This window comes from Manihot esculenta, chromosome 1 (assembly GCF_001659605.2).
Source record: "Manihot esculenta cultivar AM560-2 chromosome 1, M.esculenta_v8, whole genome shotgun sequence".
Lineage (NCBI taxonomy): Eukaryota > Viridiplantae > Streptophyta > Magnoliopsida > Malpighiales > Euphorbiaceae > Manihot > Manihot esculenta.
This window is the reverse complement of record NC_035161.2, coordinates 13,253,526-13,274,519: the sequence shown is the minus strand read 5'-3', so window position 1 is coordinate 13,274,519 and position 20,994 is coordinate 13,253,526. Positions and strand designations below refer to the sequence as shown.

The 20,994-nt window shown below is 27.8% G+C and overlaps 2 protein-coding genes across 2 annotated transcripts; both read right to left on the bottom strand.

Moving 5' to 3' along the window:
- Positions 1-557: 557 nt before the first annotated feature.
- LOC110628963 lies at positions 558-1,127 on the bottom strand. Its single transcript, XM_021775784.2, has one exon. It carries the CDS (start codon positions 995-997, stop codon positions 728-730), a length of 270 nt encoding a protein of 89 aa, XP_021631476.1. The 5' UTR covers positions 998-1,127; the 3' UTR covers positions 558-727.
- A 6,063-nt stretch (positions 1,128-7,190) lies between these two features.
- Positions 7,191-11,072, bottom strand: LOC110626170 (putative E3 ubiquitin-protein ligase UBR7). The gene is made up of 6 exons (XM_021771945.2): positions 10,872-11,072; positions 10,529-10,705; positions 9,694-9,852; positions 9,003-9,263; positions 7,636-8,310; positions 7,191-7,480 (listed from the first exon to the last, which is right to left on the bottom strand). Exons 2-6 carry the CDS (start codon positions 10,607-10,609, stop codon positions 7,391-7,393), a joined length of 1,266 nt encoding a protein of 421 aa, XP_021627637.1. The 5' UTR covers positions 10,610-10,705; positions 10,872-11,072; the 3' UTR covers positions 7,191-7,390.
- Positions 11,073-20,994: the final 9,922 nt, after the last annotated feature.

Sequence of the window (20,994 nt, the reverse complement as noted above, 5' to 3'; positions counted from 1 at the left end):
TAGGAAATGAATCATATCATATAAAGAATTATGAAAAATGTATTATTTACACTAAATTCACATGAACTTATATTAGAAAAAATCTAATCTAAATAAAAATTGTCGAATAAGGTCATGCTAACATTATGAAAAGTCCCAGGAATAGTGCATGTGACGATTCTAGCATTGCCCAGCTCTTAGGTATGTACGCTTTTAGTGGGCTTAGTAGAGTAATGGGCTCTTAGGGATATCACAATATTTGAGTTGAGAGAAAAGCTGGCAGGCCAGTAAACCAACCCAATAGGAACGAGATTCATTCTTAAAGGATAATATTATTGGCCTTAGTCTAATTTTTTCCATGCCTATATATGCTTAGCAGTTGTAAATTAGAAACAACAACCAAAACCCTAGGAAATTGAGATCAGGAATAGCCCCACTTTGTAAGAAAAGTCTGTAATCGCATGCACATACTGGGTATATATCTTAGTTTCACAAAACAAAATTATTAGTTTTACATTGTTTTGTCATAAATATATTTATATTTGAGAGGAAGAACAATCCGTTCAGAAATGGCTAGATTTAGAAAACCTCAATCTAAATTTGTGTTATTATCCAAGCCAAAAAGAAAAAACACATATTTATATAATTTTGGGTGATGAGGCATAGCCCAAATGAGAAAAAACCTCCGTAGAAGAGGACCAAAAAATTTATAAGGCAGAAAGAAGAGAGAGACTTATAATCTTTGCGTCTAAAGGGCTTCAGGAATCTCCAAAATGCTCTCCAAACAAGGTTTCCAAGCTTTAATTTTCTCTCTTTCTCTTTGAATCTCTAGCAGAACATCTTCTAGATTCTTCCCTTCATTAACCTTTAGCTGAAGCATTAACCACTCCAACTCCTCCTTTGTAAGCACTATCTTAACCTTAACACTATCCTTCTCTTCAAAATCACCCTCCAGTTCTCTCTCTTGCTCCATGTCTTCCTCTTCAATCTTCCTTTGAGCCCAAATGCAATTTCCCATAATCTTGAGGAGTTAGACAGAAAATTGATAGTTAATTTCAAAGTGGCACTGGAGAATAAAAGAAAGTTGAAGGAAAAAGAAAAATGCTTCAAGGAGAGAGGTTCTGTTCTTTAAAGCCTTCAACTTGCTCATGTGAAGTAGGGGAGAGGGTGGGTATATGTAATGTATTATATATAGCGAGTTAGGTGGAATTTCCTTCACAAGATTTGATTTTTCTTTTTTTTTTAGAAATAATAATAATTCCTTGCTAAGTGACCAAAAATCTCGTCCTTTTCTTTTTGGGAACAGTTCATTTTGTGTCATTTAATTAATTAATTAACTAATTGATAAGGGTTTTTTTTTCTCTCTCTCTCTTAACGATGTGTCTATATTAGTTGAGTTCGCCGGGTGTCATGTGGGGATTGTTGAGATTGGTAGATTCTTTCGCAATATTTCTAAACACCGGCAATAGCAGCAATAGCTGTCTTTAAACTGTTTATTAGTCCAAAATTGAAATTTAGAAATTAAGGATGTAGATGTCGGTAAACAATTTCTTTGGAAATTGTCTTAGAATTTGAAATGATTTTTTTATAACAAAATAATTAAAAATGTTTCATTATAAAAATAGTTGAGACAAACGCATTATAAATTATAAAAAAATTTTAAAACGGACTAAATAAAATCTATTTAGACTCAAGTATATAAAAATAAATAAGTTCATATAAAAAGCACTTAGAAATTAAAAAAATGCAGTATGAGTTATACGTTACACTATTTTTAAAAATTATTTAATAATTTTTAAAATTAAACAGACTTTTTAATGAAATTCAAAATCAAAATAATAATATATTTAAAATAATCAATATAAAGATAATAAAAAAACCGAAGATAAATATATTTCTAATTTGTAAAAAATAAAGTCTATTTACACTTGAAAAAAAGACGTTGAAATTATTAGAAAAAATTAATAGGAATGTTGAAACTATTAGAAAAATCAAACAGATCCAACAGTAATAAGATCTTTAATAAAAATCTTACAACCACTACTCTATAAATAAGATTTTATAAATTAAATAAATAAAAAATTTATAACTCTATTTATTTATACGTTTGATTTATCCATTTAATTTTGGTTCTCTTAATTACCCTTTAAAAATCTAATAATAAAAAACTATTTATAAACATTTATAAAAAGTTTTGAGATATAATTTTTACAATAAGAACCCTCTAATCTAGCAAGAAGATTCTGGAGCTCCTTCGTCACTGGGTGGCTATATAGCACTAGACATCGAAAATCAAACTCAGGATACTTTTAGCAGCCAAACCAATGAATTCCGTCTCAAAAATCTACCTATGGAAATAAATCCATCTGCTCAAGTAAGTCTCCTTACTAAACAAACCATCAACTAATTTCTTTATTTAGTTAGAGATATATTGAAGTTTCTTTTATTTTTCAAAAATTATAAAATCTAAATTTAATTGTTTATTTAGATATCATTATTATTATTTTTATTAATCGATATTTAAATTAATTGTTTGAAATATTCAATAATAAATAATTATTAACATAATTCACTAAAAATTTACATAATATAACTTAAATAAGCTTACAATTGAGTTTGTTAGTTACAATTAAGTTTCTGTTTTAAAGCAATTAATAAATTAAATATAATTGATGTTTTTGAATTGTTTGCCGATCAGAATTAATTAGTGAATATGTTTTAAATAATTTAAATATAAAAAAACATTAATTGGAAGAATCATTTTTTATAATTAAAATTAATTTATTGAAATTAATAAAAAAATTACTTTTACTTCAATAATCTGAAAGTAATTTTATTTTTCCATTGAAATTTATTTAATTTATTAATTTTCTCAGTCATTTTTATTGTACCATTAATCAAAAATTTTCTATTTTTTAAATTTTATTATTTATTTTCCTAAATCATTTTATTGTACCATTAAACAATTTTTTTTTAAATTTTATTGTTTATTTTTCTATTTGTTAAAAAGGAATTTTTAGTTTCAATTATCTGTGTATATGATTATGTTCATCTTATATGTAATTTTTTATTTATTAAATTTAAATAAATTATTTTTGATAGTATTGAAACCCTTGATCCTTTGATTCAGAAAGGGGAGAAAAGCAACACAGCCTGAACAAGAGGAAATTACCTCTGTGCCTGAAAGTGGCAGAGAAGCAGCAGAAATTAAATTTACAATCGATGAAATTCAGATCAACCAAGGTCTGGCTACATGGTTCGAAGGAAATCGTGAATATTTCACAGTCGAATCGACTAATCATTATTGGGATAGAAATAAAATTTCCAATAATAGATATCGTATTTTAGAAAAAGGTTAAAAAAAAAAATAAATAAAAATCAAAATCTCATATATTTTTGAATAGATTATCTGCATAAAAGTGAAAAATGAATGAGAGCGTAGTGAGATAAAAATATATTAAAAAAATAAGTATAAATAAAAAAAGAAATTGATAAAATAAATACTAGACTAAAAAAAAGGTAATCGTATACATATTTTGAATCTCATACATTAAAATCTAAATATAAGAATTAAAGTGTTTGAGTTTTAAAAAAAAATGAACATAATTTTGATATAAAATGAGTGAGAGTAATTAAGCCTTTCTTATATTATTGGCAAATATTTATCTGTAATATTTAGTCTTGGATGTATATTCAACTGAGACTATGAATCTATTCAAGGAAAGGAAATAAAATAATATAGACTAATTAAATTCTTATTAATGGGAGTTGGGAGTTGGGAGTCAGCTAAGGCAACGAATATGCTTTAATCACGGACATTTTCAGATTCTATTCACACCCCAAATGATTTAAGACAATATTGAAATGTATTTTGCTTAACTTATTTAAAATTTTGAATAATTATTTATTTAATTACAATGTTTATGAGAGACTGGTAACAGTTTACACCTTAGGTAATAAATAGTAAAAATTATATTAAAAAAATATATAGTGAAATTTAAAAACTAAATAATATATTAACTTGTTTGATTAAATTAATTTTTAATTTTAATGTTTATAAGTATGAAAATAAAAAAATAAATTACTCAATTTATTTATTTTTAGCTTATAAATAAATAAATTAGATTACTTTTAAAATTAAGTTAATTTAACCATCTTATAAATTAAGACAAACAAATCTTATGAGAGATTTCCAAGGAACTAAGCGTGACGTTAAATGACGTTTCCCATATTGCAGCACAAATAAAGAAGAAGAGAGAGCAGCAAAGCTTAGAAGACGTAGATAGGCTTTATGCCAGTGATTCAGAGGCATCTGTCTGCATGAGGCAATCACTCCATCCACTAGAAGTAAAAGAAGAAGAAGTCAAAGCATCAATTTCCTTTCAATTTAATTTTCTGGTCTATTAAAATATTCGTAGAATTTGGCCTCCTTATGTGCTTCTCATCATCAGAAAACAAACGGACAACTTCGTTTTCACATATCGGTGGAACAATAATGGTCACAGGACAGTGTCCCATGTTTAGGTGAAGGAGATAAAAGTTTATATTACAACTGTTCACTCACATGACCTCAATCTTAATAATCTTGTTTCAGGACAGCAATCACCTAACCTGGACCCTCTTGTTTTGACAAAACTTCCTAATTGGTAATAAGAAAATCGTTTCAGCCAGTTAGCACATCATCAAACCAAACCAGTTAACAAATACTCCAAATCTCCTTGTACTTTTCAATGTATTAAATTAGTTTAGTTGTTTGAAGGTTTTTTATACCTAGTTTTCTGTTATTTGATCCAAACATACTGCTAGTGTTTTACAGTCCCAATGAGTGATTCTGAGTTTTCTTGCAAGGAATACCAAACGCTTATTTTTCCAACAAATAACGAGGATTCTCGCCATCGTCCAAGAATGAGAAAGCAGCCACGATGTCGTAATTGCTAAAAAATATACCAGATATTTCCCATTTACACTGTTTGGAATGATGTTTTGAAAGATAATGGAAGGTTTTTCAAAATTAAAAATCCTTCCAACTGTGTTTGGGAGAGGGTGGAAGGTTTTTAAGATAAGATTTTTAGAGGTTCTTTAAAAACTTTAAATTTCAAGGCATTCAATTGGTGGATTGAAAAAGTATACTCTTATAAACCTCTAAATAACTTAAAACCCTTTTTTATTTCTAAATAAAAAAACTTATTTTATAAAACTATATTTTAAAAAGTTTTACTTTTACCGCTTTCCATTAAAAATATTTATTTAAATTTATAAACTGACAGATTAGATTATAAACTCAAAAATTAACTGACCTATTTATTTATAATATTTTATTAGCTTATAAATTCAAAGTGTAAGTTAAATAAAAAAAGTTTAAAGTAATTAATTATTTTCATTTGATACTTATAAACATTAAACATACAAGTTAGTTGAATCAAACTAAATTATTATATTATTTTTGTATAATTTTAAAATTTTACCATATATTTTATTTAATAATTTTAACAATGAACGTGCTTATAAACTATTTAAATTAAATTAAATATATCAACGATTCATTTATCACTTATAAATATTTTAATCAATCACATAATTATTTAAAATTTTAAAATTCATGTGCTTCAAATAAGAGTTTATAAGAATCAATTGCTTATATGTTTTCCCTTCTCAATATTAATGTGTAACTATGCCACTTCCTTTTTCATACATTTTCTCCCTTGTTATTGTCGCTGCTTTGATAAAGTGGTGTCGCGGTGACGGCATGAGGGTAAGTGAAATGTTGGGCGTTCTTTGCGAGGAAAGAGAGAACAGTGGGGGAAGCTAACGTGGTTTTTTCTCTAATAATAATAATAATAATAATAATATATAAATAGGATGTCTGTCTCAGTAATTCACCTGAAGTGGTTTAGCATACACGAGATTGAAATTTTAGGGTATTCTATTAGATATTAAAGTTCAGGACATCAGTGTTATTTGGATATAAGTTGAAGAAAAACGAATGAAATTTATACTTGAATTAAAAACCCATTAACTTTCTAAATCAATTACTAACTATTACAAATTATAATTAAGAGTGTACAATTGAATACTTTAATTTAAAGTTAAATTAAATTATATCAAAATAATTTAATCAAGCGACTAAACTGAAATAACCTAAAAATCTTCAATTCGATTTAATTCACTATGCGAGAGAGAGTTATTGATCAAGGCCAAGCCAATGCACACACAAAAATCATGAATAAACCCAAGAAGAATCAACCCAAAGCAGAAATCAAGATTCATTATTAATCACCCAAACACCCACTAATGGTATTCATCACAATACCTGAAATAAAAATCAATCACAAAACAGAAGCATTAATTGATACAAAAAAAGCATAAATCAAAATATGAAGACATCACAAATCATAGTTTATTCACTAAAATTATAATCCCCCTATTGAATTTTAAAAGAAAATTCAAAAATTTATATTAACTCATCTTTTATATTCAACACTTTAAATCTTAAATACTAAAGTAAAACTTTTCAATTTTTCACAATTATAATTTATTGACTAAATTAAATTTTAAAATTTAATAATAAATTATAATATAAGCTCCAAAATTTTATTTGACTAAAAATTATCTTTAAAATAAATAATTCAACAGCAGAGAACGAAGATGAGAGTAGAAATCCCAAATAGGAGAGGCCGCCGACTGGGAAATAAGGGGCATTATAGAGCAAAGATTGTGAGAAGAGAGTGATGGCTGGGAATTGTGAAAAGTAGAAACTAAACTAGAAATGAGAAAGAGAGATGGCATTATGGGAATAGACAGCTAGAGTAGTGGTCGGTAAATGGGAAAGGCTTCCGTATTCATATATATATATATATATAAACACTAAAACGGCAGCACTTCGTACCAAACCTGTACAGTTCAGTTCATTTAGATTTTTTTTGGCTTTTTCAGCGAATTAACCCAACAGAACCAAACAACCAAATTTTCTTCAAAAATACAATTAAAAACCAAATCAAATTAAAAAAAAAAAAACTAACTACAAAAAACTGAATTGAACTTTAAATAAGTTCAGTTCGATTTTCTATCTAAAATAATGCTCAGCTCTAATCATGGTAGTCATGCAAGCAGAAGATCAGCTCCTGGCCTCCTGCGTGGATAATATAACATAAATTGGACGTGTCAAGTGGAATCCGCTAGCTAGGATTATTGCACTTGGAGGTTCCAGCACATTAGCACGAAAGTTTCTAGTTAAATTTAAGCTGAATAGACACAGAATTTCTACAAGGTATGACGGTTCGTACAACTAGAACGTTCTGACTTAGAAACAAACAGCCTTGTGCATGATTTCTAAACGATCTAGATTTAGATTCAGCTCCAAAAGACCAACTCAAGTAAAGATAACATTGCAAACACGAGAAACTAAAACACCTCACTCCACACGCCGGCGCTTCTTTGCCAGATTTTCAAATATCTGGTGGACATCAGAAGATGTTATCGTCTTCGATGTGTCAAATGACTCCTGCGGAATATGGTTTCACAACATGAGATACGTAATATATACATCCGGAAATACATATATAAATATGAAATAGCAACCAAAAAGAGAGCCAACTTCAAGGCTTCCTATGCAACATTGCCAACTACCATAGTAAAGGAAAATTATCACGTAAGTACCAGAAAAGTACGAAACTCCTCCTTAAAGTCTGCAATGCCATTCAATATCTCCATCTTCTCTACATGACCCAGCTTATTAAAAAAGCTCAGCTCAGCACCCTCTTGCTTCTGCAATTTTTCTTCTCTCTTCTCCTTTGCCATTTTTTCATACTCAGCAATCGAGTCCTCCTTGTCAAGCAGATAAATTATGTGCTTGTGATTGTACATTTCTAGGCACTTTTCACATTTGCAGAGGATATCCCTCCAATTTTTAGAAAGAAACAGTGGTTTACTTTCTGAAACAAGCAGAGTAGCAGGATTAACTCCAAGAACACAAGTACTCTGAAGATCAGCTTTTTTTGTGCTTTGATCTGAACCGATATTCTTCTCAGAATTCTCTCCAATAACAGATGCCTCTGCAACAGGCACAGAATCACCATTCAAATTAGCCATTGCATTATCATCTCCAGAAGAACCATGAGAACAAGCATCATTCTCAAGCTTTCCAGATCCACATGCTGAAGATACATCTTCTAACACATTTTTATCCTTCCTATTACTTGCAGTAGCATCATCTCTCTTCCCTCCTGCTGCCCATATAGTCCGAGGATATGGTGTCAGAAAAGAACAAATTGCCGAGCATGTCTTGCATATGAAATCCTCATACAGCGGCTCTCCTTCCTCATCCCTTGGAATCTGTAATGCAAAGAAAGGCAATGGCAGCTTAATGTCAAATTTCTCAACCTAAATTTACAGCAACAAATGAATGCCTCCATCATGAAACATAAAATCACAAAAGTAGGGTCCTGGGAAGGAAGCTTGAAGACACTACTAGTCTCCAATAGTAAAACATTATAAGCAATAAGTGCCACTCCATTTAAGCCTGGAACCCACAAATTCTCAGTTGTAGGACAAAGACTCTCACCACGTAATGAAATGGGGACTCTCATTCCATAAACAATACATCTGTATGTAAGTGGTCAATATATGACCAATATTTTTATCTGGTGCAGAAAAAAGTTGGCATGGTAGCAGGGTTGTAAATTGTAATGCATGACTAAAAGGCTTTAAAGCAAAGCAATACCATTGCATGATTGCAGACACACAAAGTGCAAAAACAACACAGGAGATTTCTTTTGCCACAATAATGCATGGCTAAAAGGCTTTAAAGCAAAGCAATACCATTGCATGATTGCAGACACAAAGTGCAAAAACAACACGTGAGATTTCTTTTACTACAAAGAAGTCGATCATTAAACAATAGCATTGTTTATTTAAGGCCTGGTCACTATTTAAGCATCTTTCCTCATTTGGCTACTTGAAGGCTGAAAACAGTACAAATTATGAACAAGTGATTGTCAAAGAAACATACAAAAACATCAACCAACCTCATTGGCAGACTCGAGATCAAGATGTTCCTCATGGAACCAGTCCTCACACATGATGCACTGAATCATCTCTTCCTGTTCTTCAACATCTGGATCAGGATAGGGCCGACCACAAGTGCAGTATAAGCCTTTAAAATTATGGTTATATGAATTCTCTGCATTTTCTACATCCTTCTTTGGGAAGAGCTTGCAAAAGAACTCTCCAAATTTTGAATTTCCACAGTCACAGCGAAAATTCCTCTTGGTCCATAACTCCACAATCTTTTGTACGTACCAACCATGAAAATACCATTAAATATGATAAAATGAAATCAAACATTACATGCAATCCACGAGAAGCTATAATGCACTATACTTGACTAAAATGAACCCATTTGCATAACAATGAAAAAGATCTTGATTATTGTAGTTTGATTTCTTGTATAAAATGAGAACATGTAGCACATAATGTAAGTGAGAACTTGATTCAACACATAATGTTTGTGCACAAACAGAAATAAGCAAAAGCCCTAACAATTTTTGAGAGATTCCATTCCACAAGTGAAAATTATAATAGCAATAGAAGCTAGTAACAAAGAGACTAAATTACATTAAAAAAAATACAAATCAAAGATATTAAGTAAAGCTTTGGGCTGTATATTTAAAAGCACTGAGGCACCAGATGGGATAGATAGAAATAGAGAACATGTACCTCATGGCCATCATGACAAGACAAGCTGCAAGCAGTGCAAACTCCAGCAGTCCCATCTGGAGTGCAGGTAAGGCATGAGAAAATTGCTTGTCTCTTCATATAGCCCACAGCATAGGTGCACTCTTTACCCTCATCTCCCCCCAAAACTAAATCCGCTTCCTTCGCAAGTTAACCCCCAAGAAAAAGCAAAAGTACAATTAAAAAGAAGTTCAATAAATCTAGTTCAATGCCAGTTAATTTTAAAACATATATTTGACTGGGCCACAACGCCACAGCACCAATAAATTAGATCTATCATATAACCACTTGTTAAAAATCTCTCAACCTGATACATATTAGCAGGAAAAACAAAATTGAATTTTATAAACGAAAATCAGATAAAGGGTGACCTAGTGCATGAAGCATCCCACACTTGTGGATTCTAGGAAGGGCTGATGTATGCAACCTTACCCTTGCTTTGCAAAGAATTTGTTTAAGTGGATCATATGATCTCCTCATTAGACCAAATAAAAGAAAATAATATGTCAAACTATAATTTCACCAGCAATTTAACATACAATTAACTGCAGGGAATAAAAGGGTCACAGTTTATCTGCTGGATAAACTATTTCCAATAAAGAAAGACTTCATTACTCAACTGTGCCTAATACAAACATTGGTCTCATGAAACAAATACTAAGTTCACTTCTCCCCTCGTCAACCACATATAGTACTATCAACAACAATACAGCAAAAAAGAAAACTAACCAAACAAACAAAATCAGTAATCTGAATTTTTAAAAAAAAAAAGAAAACTCCCCTTAATTGAACATAAGAAAGAGAAGGGAAGCATTACCAACTCCTCAGCTTCGACCTTGTTAAGATACTCATTGATGGTTATAGTCTGCTCATTCTCGTCCTCAAAAGCTCCATCCATTCTTAACCAAAAAATAATAATAATAATAATAATAATAATAATAACTTAACTTTTAGCACCAGAGAACCCACAGAATCGAAACTTTAAGCCCAGTACCTGAAATTGATGCAAGTAAAACAATACAGAAGTGAAAAAATACTGATCAAAAAGAGGAAATTTTCATTTAGGAAAACAGAAGGATATTGAACGAAAACGAAAACCCTAAAATCATGCCTAAAAGTAATGGAGGAGAAGGAAAAGATGAAATGAAGGCACCACATACAATTGATTAAACCGCCTTCCAGATCATATTGAAAGAGGTTGAGAGTGAAAGATCGAATTGAATCGAGTAATATAGAGCTCTGAAATGAGAGAAAAGGGGAAGGAAAATGGGAAGCGTTTGGGAGACAAAAGGATGCACTTAGGGTTTTATACGAGAGTGAAAGGACTGCACGGACATTTTCCCGCCAGGATTGTTTTAGTGGGTGCCTCAAGTTATAAGATTCATGGCCCGTTCCCTCCAAATTTATGAGTTGTTTTGGATTTGCCTTTTCACTTGTCAGACGTCTCTGCTTATTTTGATTTTACAGTAAAAGAAATTTAATTAAATCATTACACATAATTTTTAATTTTTTAAAAAAAAAATAATTATATATATATATATATAACATTAAATTATTCATTTTATTAGCAAGTAATGAAATTAATAGTTGATTTTTTTAATTCTTTATGTTAAATCATTTTATATAAATATAAGTATAATTAAACTGAAATAATAAACAAACAAATTTGAAAATTATTAGATTCATTGATATTTAGGTCAAAATTACCCAAAATCGTATCCCAATCAAACTTCACGGTTGTTAGTGGTGAAAAATAAAATAGATATATGGATTTGAGTATTATATTGTTATATTTAAAAAGGCATATGTAATTACATAAAATAAAAATATTTAAATAAAATTCCCAGAATTTACGAATTCTTTGTATTAAAGAAAAAAAAATCTTAAAGTCAATAACAGAATCTTAACCTATTTCCATAGCAAAATACGTTAATTTCAAAAATTAAAAAAATGAAAAGCCTCAAATTTGTAACAAGGGAAGCCACATTGGGGCTGCTCAATGAATTAGAAGTTTTCCGAGGAAACAATTGCGGAAATTTATTTCTGACCTTAAAGATGAGATTTTTCATAAACTAAATTTATGTGATTATTAAAACTGGCCATTTAACTTTTAATTTTGATATGAAAGTCAGTTTAGATGACTTTTCTTTTTTTAAAAAAAATTTCTCTTACACATTATTAACACTCTGTTCATTAGATTGCAAATTCATGCTTATTTGATAATCTGAATTTTAAATTTTTGTTTATCTTAACTCAAATTAAAGATGTATAATGCAATTATTCAATATAATGAAGAGGGTTTATTCTCTGTTTAGGTAAGGAGTATGGTACTTGCCTCATATGAATTGTATCTCATGCAGAAGAAAATGCCCATTTTGCTTCACTCCGTACCCCCCATTGCTTAATAAGAATTTTTTTAATACTTAATTCTCAAATTCTAATCTAAAAAAAATTATTTTTTAAATTACAATAAATATAGAGACTATCACATTTTTATATGCGATAAAACTTACCACATTTTTAAATTAAAAAAAAGTGTAAAGTATTATATATATATATATATATATATATATATTATATTACAATATAGTCCTTAAAATTTAATAAAATTTAAACTTTTTAAATAATAAATAATTTAATTTTAAAATTTTTATTTTATTTATAAAATATTTATTCTCTTAAATTTTAAATTTATTGTTATTCATAAAAAAAATAAGATTTTATACCAGTTTTATATTAAATATTTTTTTATTATGTAAATTTCTAAATTTTAAATCCTAATTTTTTTAATTTCTAATTTGTATTAAAATATTTATAGTAATTTTATATTAATATTTTTTCATTATATGACATGAACTCTTAATCTCTAAATTCACTAACTTTTAATTTATATTAAAATATTTTATTATAATCTTATATTAAATATTTTTTTGACTTTGTTAAAATAATAAATTACTTTTATAAAATTTATATAATCTTTTTAAATTGGTAAATTAAATTATTATAAAAAATAAAATTAACCATTAAATTATTATAGTTGAATAATAAATTTTAATAAAATGATTATTGTGTTAATAAAATAATATTTTAGAAACTAAATTATTTCAATTTTATAACAGTATTATATTAAATATTTTTTTATTATATTAATGTAAATAATTTAATTTGAGTGTTTGTATTTAATTTTTTTTATTTCATATCTCTAACGTTATAATATATTTAAAAAAATATAAATTTTATAAAAATATTTTATTATCTTAATAAAGCTAAAAAAATATTTAATATAAGACTATAATAAAATTATTAAATATTTTAAAGTAAACTAAAAATTAATAATTTAGAGGTTAAAAATTTGTTTCATAAGAAAAATATTTAATGGATAACTACTATAAATATTTAAATATAAATTAAAAATTAGAGAATTTAGGAGTTTATATAGTTGAGAAAAATATTTAATATAAGAATGTTGTAAAATATTTTCACATATATTGAAATGTTCAGATTCTACTTACTTTTTTATGAATAATAATAAACATAAGAGAATAAATATTTTAATAATAAAATAAAATTTTAAAATTAAATTATTTATTATTAAAAAGCTTAGATTAAATTATAAATTTTAATGATCATAATATAAATTAACTTTAATATATATAAACGACATTATTTTTTATTTTTTTATTTTTTTAATACTGTAATTTAAAGGTGCATTGTTTTTTTTTTAATTTTATCATATTTTTAAAGTGTGGTAAGTTTTATCATTAATCTTAAAATTTATCCCGGTCTGAGAAATAATAATTAAAATTTTTTCCGTAGGTAGAAAGCCTTTTTTGTCAAATTGATAGTGTCCTTCTAAAATATTGACATAAACTAGAAACAATAAGCCTTCATTTGACGCATCCCTAAAATAACAACTTCATATGCATGCTCCACAAAAAAAAAAAAAAAAAAAAAAGAAAAAAACAACTGTAATTACTAGCAATTTAAAATGAATCACACTATCTCAAAATTAGCAAGTAACTGTGCGGTTGTCAAAACCGATCAAAAATAATATTTTTTGTTATCCATAATTTTACATTTATAGTTAATGGTAAAAGAATTGAATTCACATGAAATTGATACTCACATATTTTTCTTATCAAAACGAAGTAAATAAATAAACAATAAAAGTAAAATAAGTTTTGAGATTGATGAACTAAATTAGAATTAAAAGCAATAAAGTAAAGAAGTTTCAAATATAAGAAAAGCTTTAGTTGAAGAATTTGATCCACTTCAGTTATTGGGATTAATCATTGACACTTAGATTCTTTTGATCCACTTTAGTTGTTGCGATTGATCATTGACATTTAAAGTTCTTTTATTTGATTCAATAAATTAGTTATGGAGGTAAAAGACGTTTCTCACTACCATATCCCTCCTTAAGTATAAATTAACTAGGAAACGTTCTCTAATTAATCACTAATCAATAAGTTGCCAAGGAACATCCTTGGGGCGTTTAGCATCAATCAATCGTTAATTACATTAAGAAATAGAGAGACCTAATTCTAACTACCCAAACGTATGGTGATATCGCTAGATTATGCAATCTCCTTGATTTTTACACCAAGAGTTACTTGTGTTTGAATAATCCAAGCAATTACGGACTTAAAACTATCCAAACTAACAAATTATTACTTTGCAATCAAGAATCAATAGGCTCTATTGATCTAAACAACAAAACAACAATGGAATTAAGCGTGAAATTGCATAAATATTGATAAATAAAAGATAAACAATATATATTCAGATCTCCCAATCCATAAACAACTTGAAGTTTCACCTAATTTTTAACTAGAAAAAGAGGTTTTAGTCACTCATGGCTGAATCAAAACACAAAAAATAAAAGAAAGAGAAGAGGGAGAGGAACCGATCAGCGGCTTGGAGAGGGAGGCGCTCGGCTTGCAATCTGAAAAGTGGAGAGAGGCTTTTTTGCTTTGTTTGTGATCGTTTTATAGCTGAAAGCATTGTCATAGGTTTCCTTGTTGAGATGGAGTTTTCTTTTCTATTTAGAAAGACAATTGTATTTTCTTGAGATTTGGCTTCCTAAATAGGCAGAATTGAGAGATGGAGTTTTCTTTTCTATTTAGAAAGACAATTGTATTTTCTTGAGATTTGGCTTCCTAAATAGGCAGAATTGAGTACTAAGGTATCTTCACATTTTTAATAAAGGAAAGACTTCTTGAAGATTTGAAATTTGAACACTACTCTGCTTTTCTGTACTTTCCTTATTTATCTTCACTTCAGCTGCAACTTGGCTTGGGCAAATCATGCTTGTTCTCCTTTATCATCTTTTAGGCAGTGTTAAGAGCATTTTCATTAAATTACCTTTTTACACCGTTTTCTATAAAATAAGATCAAAACCACAAAATTAGACAGAAAATGTGTAAATTAACATTAATAACAACATGATAAATGGGTCTAAATTTTGTCTGATCAGCAAGACTTGAAAAAAAAAATCAAATTTCTATAAACTTAACCAACACCAAGACTTTATTGTGTTGATAATCAGTGCTTTGGAAAAAGCTAATCATGCAAGGGATACACAGCTTACCAAATGGAGTCTAGCAATAGGGACAGAAAAAATTCTAAAAACCAGGAATTGTCGAGCTTCAACTATGCTACCTAATCTATGCCAAATGAGTAATTATAAATAAATATTATACATTGACATAAATATTCCTATTCCCTCCTTCCAATCTTTGTTACCACTGTAACTTTTACATTTCAAGTTTATACTTCCCTCAATTGATAATGTTTCCAACAGTCTCATAAACTCAATTTATACTTCCCTTAAAAATTAATCTTCCTTAAAATTTTAACCAATTAAGGTAAAAAAAACTTAACATTTGTGCTATTTACATTTTAATCAAATTCTTTTAATTTTAATTTAATTAACTCAATTTTTATATTTTAGTACAATTTTAATCAATGTGTAAAATTTTAAATTTGATAATCTAAGTGCTACATATATTATTATTATTATTAATTGGTAATTGACCGAAAAATGTCCAACATTGGTATTATTTTTATATTTTAATCTAAATATTTAAATTTTGGATAAATTAATTTAATGTTTGCATAATTTTGATTGATTTTTAAAATTTTTTTGAAAAAAAATTAATTTTAAAATTAAAATTAAAAATAAGCAATTTAATTATTAAATGTATGGTTGACATTTTTAATAATAATAAATTTTATTTTACAATAATAATTATAAATATTTTATAATAAACATATTATATAATTCAAAATAGCCGTATATAAAATAATTAAAAATATATATGTATTATAAAATTTTTATAATTATACGGTTTTTAGAGTTTTGAACTGAATTAATAAACAATATCAAATTGAATTGGAATTGAAAAAAATTGATGGTGTTAGAACTAAATCGTATCAAATTGAATTTATTTCGTTATTTGGTTAAACAACTCTAACGGAATCGTACCGAAAAATTAATTTTTATATACACATATAAATATATTTAAATCATTTATATTAATATTATAATTCCAATTTATAATTTTAATGTATTTTGTATATTATATAATTTCAATAAAATTACATATATATAATTATAATATTATTTAATTATTAAATACTTTTTATTATTTAATCAATTTAGTTAGTTGATTATAATTTATTCTATTTAAATAGATTACATAAATAGAATATATATACTAATAGAATTATATTATTGGAATATAATTTCTTAAAATAATTATATATATATATATATAATTGTTATTATTATTATATCTATATAATAGTATAAATTATTATACATTTTTATAATTTAACTAATTTAATTAGCTAATTAAAATTCATCCTATCTAAATAAATTATATATATACACTACTTCAATATTAATAAATATAAATTATTAAAATAATTATATATAAATTGATATATGTATATATTTACTTATAATTGTTATTAATACCTACCTATATATATATATTAGTCACTAATCAATTATTAAAGATTTATAAAAATATAATTCATTTAATTTAATTCGTCAATTATACTTCATTCTACTTAAATAGATTATACTATACACTATTTTCATATTAATAGAATTTATATTAATAAAATATAAATTATTAAAATTAATTGCATATGTATGTACATATGTACTTGTAATTATTCTTATCATCTCTATTTATAATTATCAACTAGATTATATAATAATAAAATATAATTTAATAAAATTAAAAAAAATTAAATTAAAATAATTTTGACTATTTTAAAAAAATAATATTAAGCTAAACTTTATAATTTTAGATAGTATATAGTTTTATCTTAAATTGCATAGTTTTATTATAAAAAAATAAAGAAAATTGAAATTAGTTTATATTTAAAAAATAATAAAACATTACATTTAACTTTCTATTTAAACTTTTATATTTTAATTTTTAAAAATTCTTTAAAATTATAGATAAATACTAAACGTTGGGCCAATTCATTTAAAATTTAACATTTAGATTAGAATACAAAATAAGGTAAACATTAGATTTTTTTTAGTTATTTGGTCATTAGTTTATATAAAAATAATAATAATAATACATGTGACGTATCACCTAAACTATCAAATTGAAAAATTTATAGATTAGTTAAAATTGCACTAAAATATAAACATTGGCCCAATTAAATCAAAATTAAAAGAATTGAATTAAAATGTAAATATACGTTTTGGATCAATTAGCCTAAAAACTTTTATCGGGCCTCCGTTCCCTATATACTCAGCCTCCCACTTCTATTTTTAGCATTCTCAAAAAATCAAATAGACCGCGCCTACATATCATATTTATTGCATTGAGAAACTTTCCATCTTGATTTATACCTATTTATTTGGGGTGTCCTTGACTATGAGTCAATACTGGATCAAGTATTGGACTTTTAATACATTCATTCTCATTGATTATTTGCATCACTAGTTTGGGTAAGGTTTATTAGAGCACTAAATCTTCAAAACCTATTAATTATTGCCTCAAATCATTCGGCCTTTGTTTTATCAAATTAATCTATGTATTACTAATTGCTTTGTCAACTAACTCTTGAAATATCTTCTCCGACTCTTTATACTTCTCATACTCTCTTTTTATGTGTAGGTACTCTTCACAAAAAAGTTTTCTAGCATGGATTTGGTTCATATCTTTATGTTCATCTTATAAATAAATATCTTTCATTAATATTAATGTCCTTAATTCTTCTTATTATGAAGATATGACAACACAACATTACCGTCGATTCCAATTTCTAGCATTTGTAGCTTAGGTATTCACATTGTATTCAATCTTGTAGACAAATTCCTTATAGTACTAGCTATTAACTATTAATCTGTCCACAACTTTATGTTTTTCAACTAATGCAAAATCTTCTTCTTCTTCTTCTTCAACTTGCTCTTCAATTAATTCAACAATGTAGTAATACCATATCCGTCTAATCTATGGAAGTTGAGATTGGAACTTTAGCCTCTTTTTTCTCCTTTTCTTTCTCCATCTTCTCTACTTGAACTAGTCTTGATTCTTTTCCAGCCTCTTTACCCTCAGACTCACTCTTTTCTTTCATTTTTTCTGCAGAACTCAAGCTCTCACTCCCCTTTGTAGCCAAGGCCGAAGCCTCCCTCTCCCTCTCCAAAATCTTTATTTGATCAGCATATACCTCTTGAGGTGATAAAGGAGCGAGTATAACCTTTTGTCCTTCATGAGTGAAGGAGTACATGTTATTGAACCCATCATGTTGCACCTTTCTGTCATATTGCCACGGCCTACCCAACAACACATGGCTTGCCTGCATAGGTATCACATTACACAAGATCTCATCCTTGTACCTACCAATAGAAAATGGTATAACCACCTAGCGTGTAACCCTAACCTCACCACAATCGTTCAACCATTGCAATTTGTATGGCTTAGGGTGTTTAATAGAAGTCAAGCCCAATTTCTCCACCATATACACACTAGCCACATTTGTGCAACTACCTCCATCAATAATGAGAGTACACACTTTTCCATTAACCAAACACCTAGTATGAAATATATTTTCCCGTTGTTCTAGGCTTTCTTCCTTAACCTGTATATTCAGAGCACACCTAGCAACAAGCATCTCACCATGTTCAGCAAGCAACACATTATCAACAAACACATTCGAATCATCACAATCATTATTGCAATTAAGAGTTCTTTGAGGTATTCTTGTAGAAGTGGAAGCTTGTGAGACATTCAAACTCTCCATAGTTTCAGTCAACCTCTCAAGAGTCTTGTAAATCCTTCTAAACTCATCACTAACTGACTTTTTGAAGAGAACTAGCAAATATGGTGTCAGAAATAAAAGCACTCAAGTGTTTGCACTCTTACCACTCTTTTGCTGATTCTTCAATTGCAATTCAGAAACTAAGGTCAACCAACCAACCACAAGGTGCGTTTAATGAAACAAAGAAGAAAACCTAAAGAAAGAAGGGAGCGCGCAAAAACTAGAAAGAAGACACTGACAATTTGAAAAGTAACACACGGACTAGGTTTTGTGCTACTTAAAAAATATCACCTAGATTATAGACATAAGCAAACAATACTCCAGCAATGTCAAGGAAACAAAAGCAAGCTTAAACCAAAAAGGAAACTTAGAATTTAAAAGGAAAAATGAATATGGATAAAAGTTTGAATTTAATTCACTTTAAAGCAAATTAAATATGGATCTATTTAAATCTACCCAAAAAGGCAAGTATCAAAACCCCACAATAGAATCAGAAAAAAAAAATTAAATTCCACTCAGTTCAGCATCATGGACGAAAATTCTGGTGTTAAAAGAAGGATTTGGCATCAAATCAATTTAGATGCAATTGCCTTAAATGTGCACTTTAGGGAATATGCAGATTTCTTTTGTCTCCTAATCTGGATTCAACCCAATTCAAAATTCAAAATTCAAAATTCAAAATTTAAAATTGATTCCCATAAATTACAGCCATCAATTGAGATAGGTAAGGCAATATGGATGAAAAAGGAAGCATATAACAATTTCGGCCAAATCAAGATAAATAAGGCAAAGGCGATTTTCATTTTTTTTAAGTTTTTTTTATGAATTTCGAATTTTTCTTCCAAAAGAGATTATGTGATGATTAATAATCAAGAAGGTGTAGCCATGGATACACAAGCTTTCACCGAAATCAACAAGGAAGAAAGGGAAAACTCAAAAAACCTAGATCCTAAGATAAATCGAAATTTACCTCACTTTGGCTTTGATACCAATTGACGCGGAAACCTATGGCACAAGCCTCAAATCCACAGGCACAAGTAGATACGAAATCCAAAGATTTGATAAACCCACCTCCTATGCCACCCCAAACTTAGAGAAGCTGAAACACCAATGATCGAAGGATTTAGATGAGAATCTGACAAACGCCACAACGAATAGTTGATAAGTTAGCCAAGATTCTTGGTGCAATTGATGAAAGCAAATCCTCACTCTCACTCAAAGCAATACACACCAAAGGCATGAAAAGAATTATGAAAATTTAGATTCAAAGCTGCATCTTACAAGTGTTTGTCATCCTTATATAGTAAGGAGAAAACAAATAAAACCCTAAGACACTCTTCTTAGACTTAGCCGAACCGTAAGGCCCAAGTCCAATTAGACACTAAAATAACACATCAAACACATAAGTATTAAAACATAAGCCCAAAACATGACCCAACACTCGAAAACTTAAAATATAAAATATGGACAGAATACAAGCCCAAACAAAGCTAAAATAAAATAAGTGTTTAAATAATAAAACATAGTAAGCCCATCATAACAAAGCTGAATCTTCATAAAAGCCTTTTTTAATCTTCACTTTAGGCTTCCCTTTGTGTAGTTTTAGCCCATAAGTTTGATTAGACTCCCTAAACCTATGATTGCAAGTGTTGCACCAAATCTGTCCCATATGAGTTGAAGCACACCCCAAATATATATGGATTATATGAACACTATAACATATTGCATCTCTAGTTATGATACGTAGATACAAAAAAAATTATTGTGGCTAATATATTTATTTTATTACGGCTAAAAACCTATTGTGGCTAATTTAAACTATTTAGTAACAAAAATGCAACAATTATAACTAATATGTATTTTTTTGTTTTATTTTATATATAATGTAACTATTTGTTGACTATTTGCCACAATTAATTTTAGCTACAAAGTAATATCATAGCTAATAGATATAATAGCTATAAATTTAATTTTTTTATAACAATTACT

What these genes read in the sequence shown, in the direction of transcription:
- LOC110626170 (XM_021771945.2), bottom strand. Translation starts at nt 10,609, where the DNA reads ATGGATGGAGCTTTTGAGGACGAGAATGAGCAGACTATAACCATCAAT. An exon ending in AGGTCGAAGCTGAGGAGTTG is followed by an intron (nt 9,853 to 10,528) that starts GTAATGCTTCCC and finishes TAACTTGCGAAG; the next exon opens with GAAGCGGATTTAGTTTTGGG. An exon ending in ATCTCGAGTCTGCCAATGAG is followed by an intron (nt 8,311 to 9,002) that starts GTTGGTTGATGT and finishes TTTGCATTACAG; the next exon opens with ATTCCAAGGGATGAGGAAGG.
- LOC110628963 (XM_021775784.2), bottom strand. Translation starts at nt 997, where the DNA reads ATGGGAAATTGCATTTGGGCTCAAAGGAAGATTGAAGAGGAAGACATG.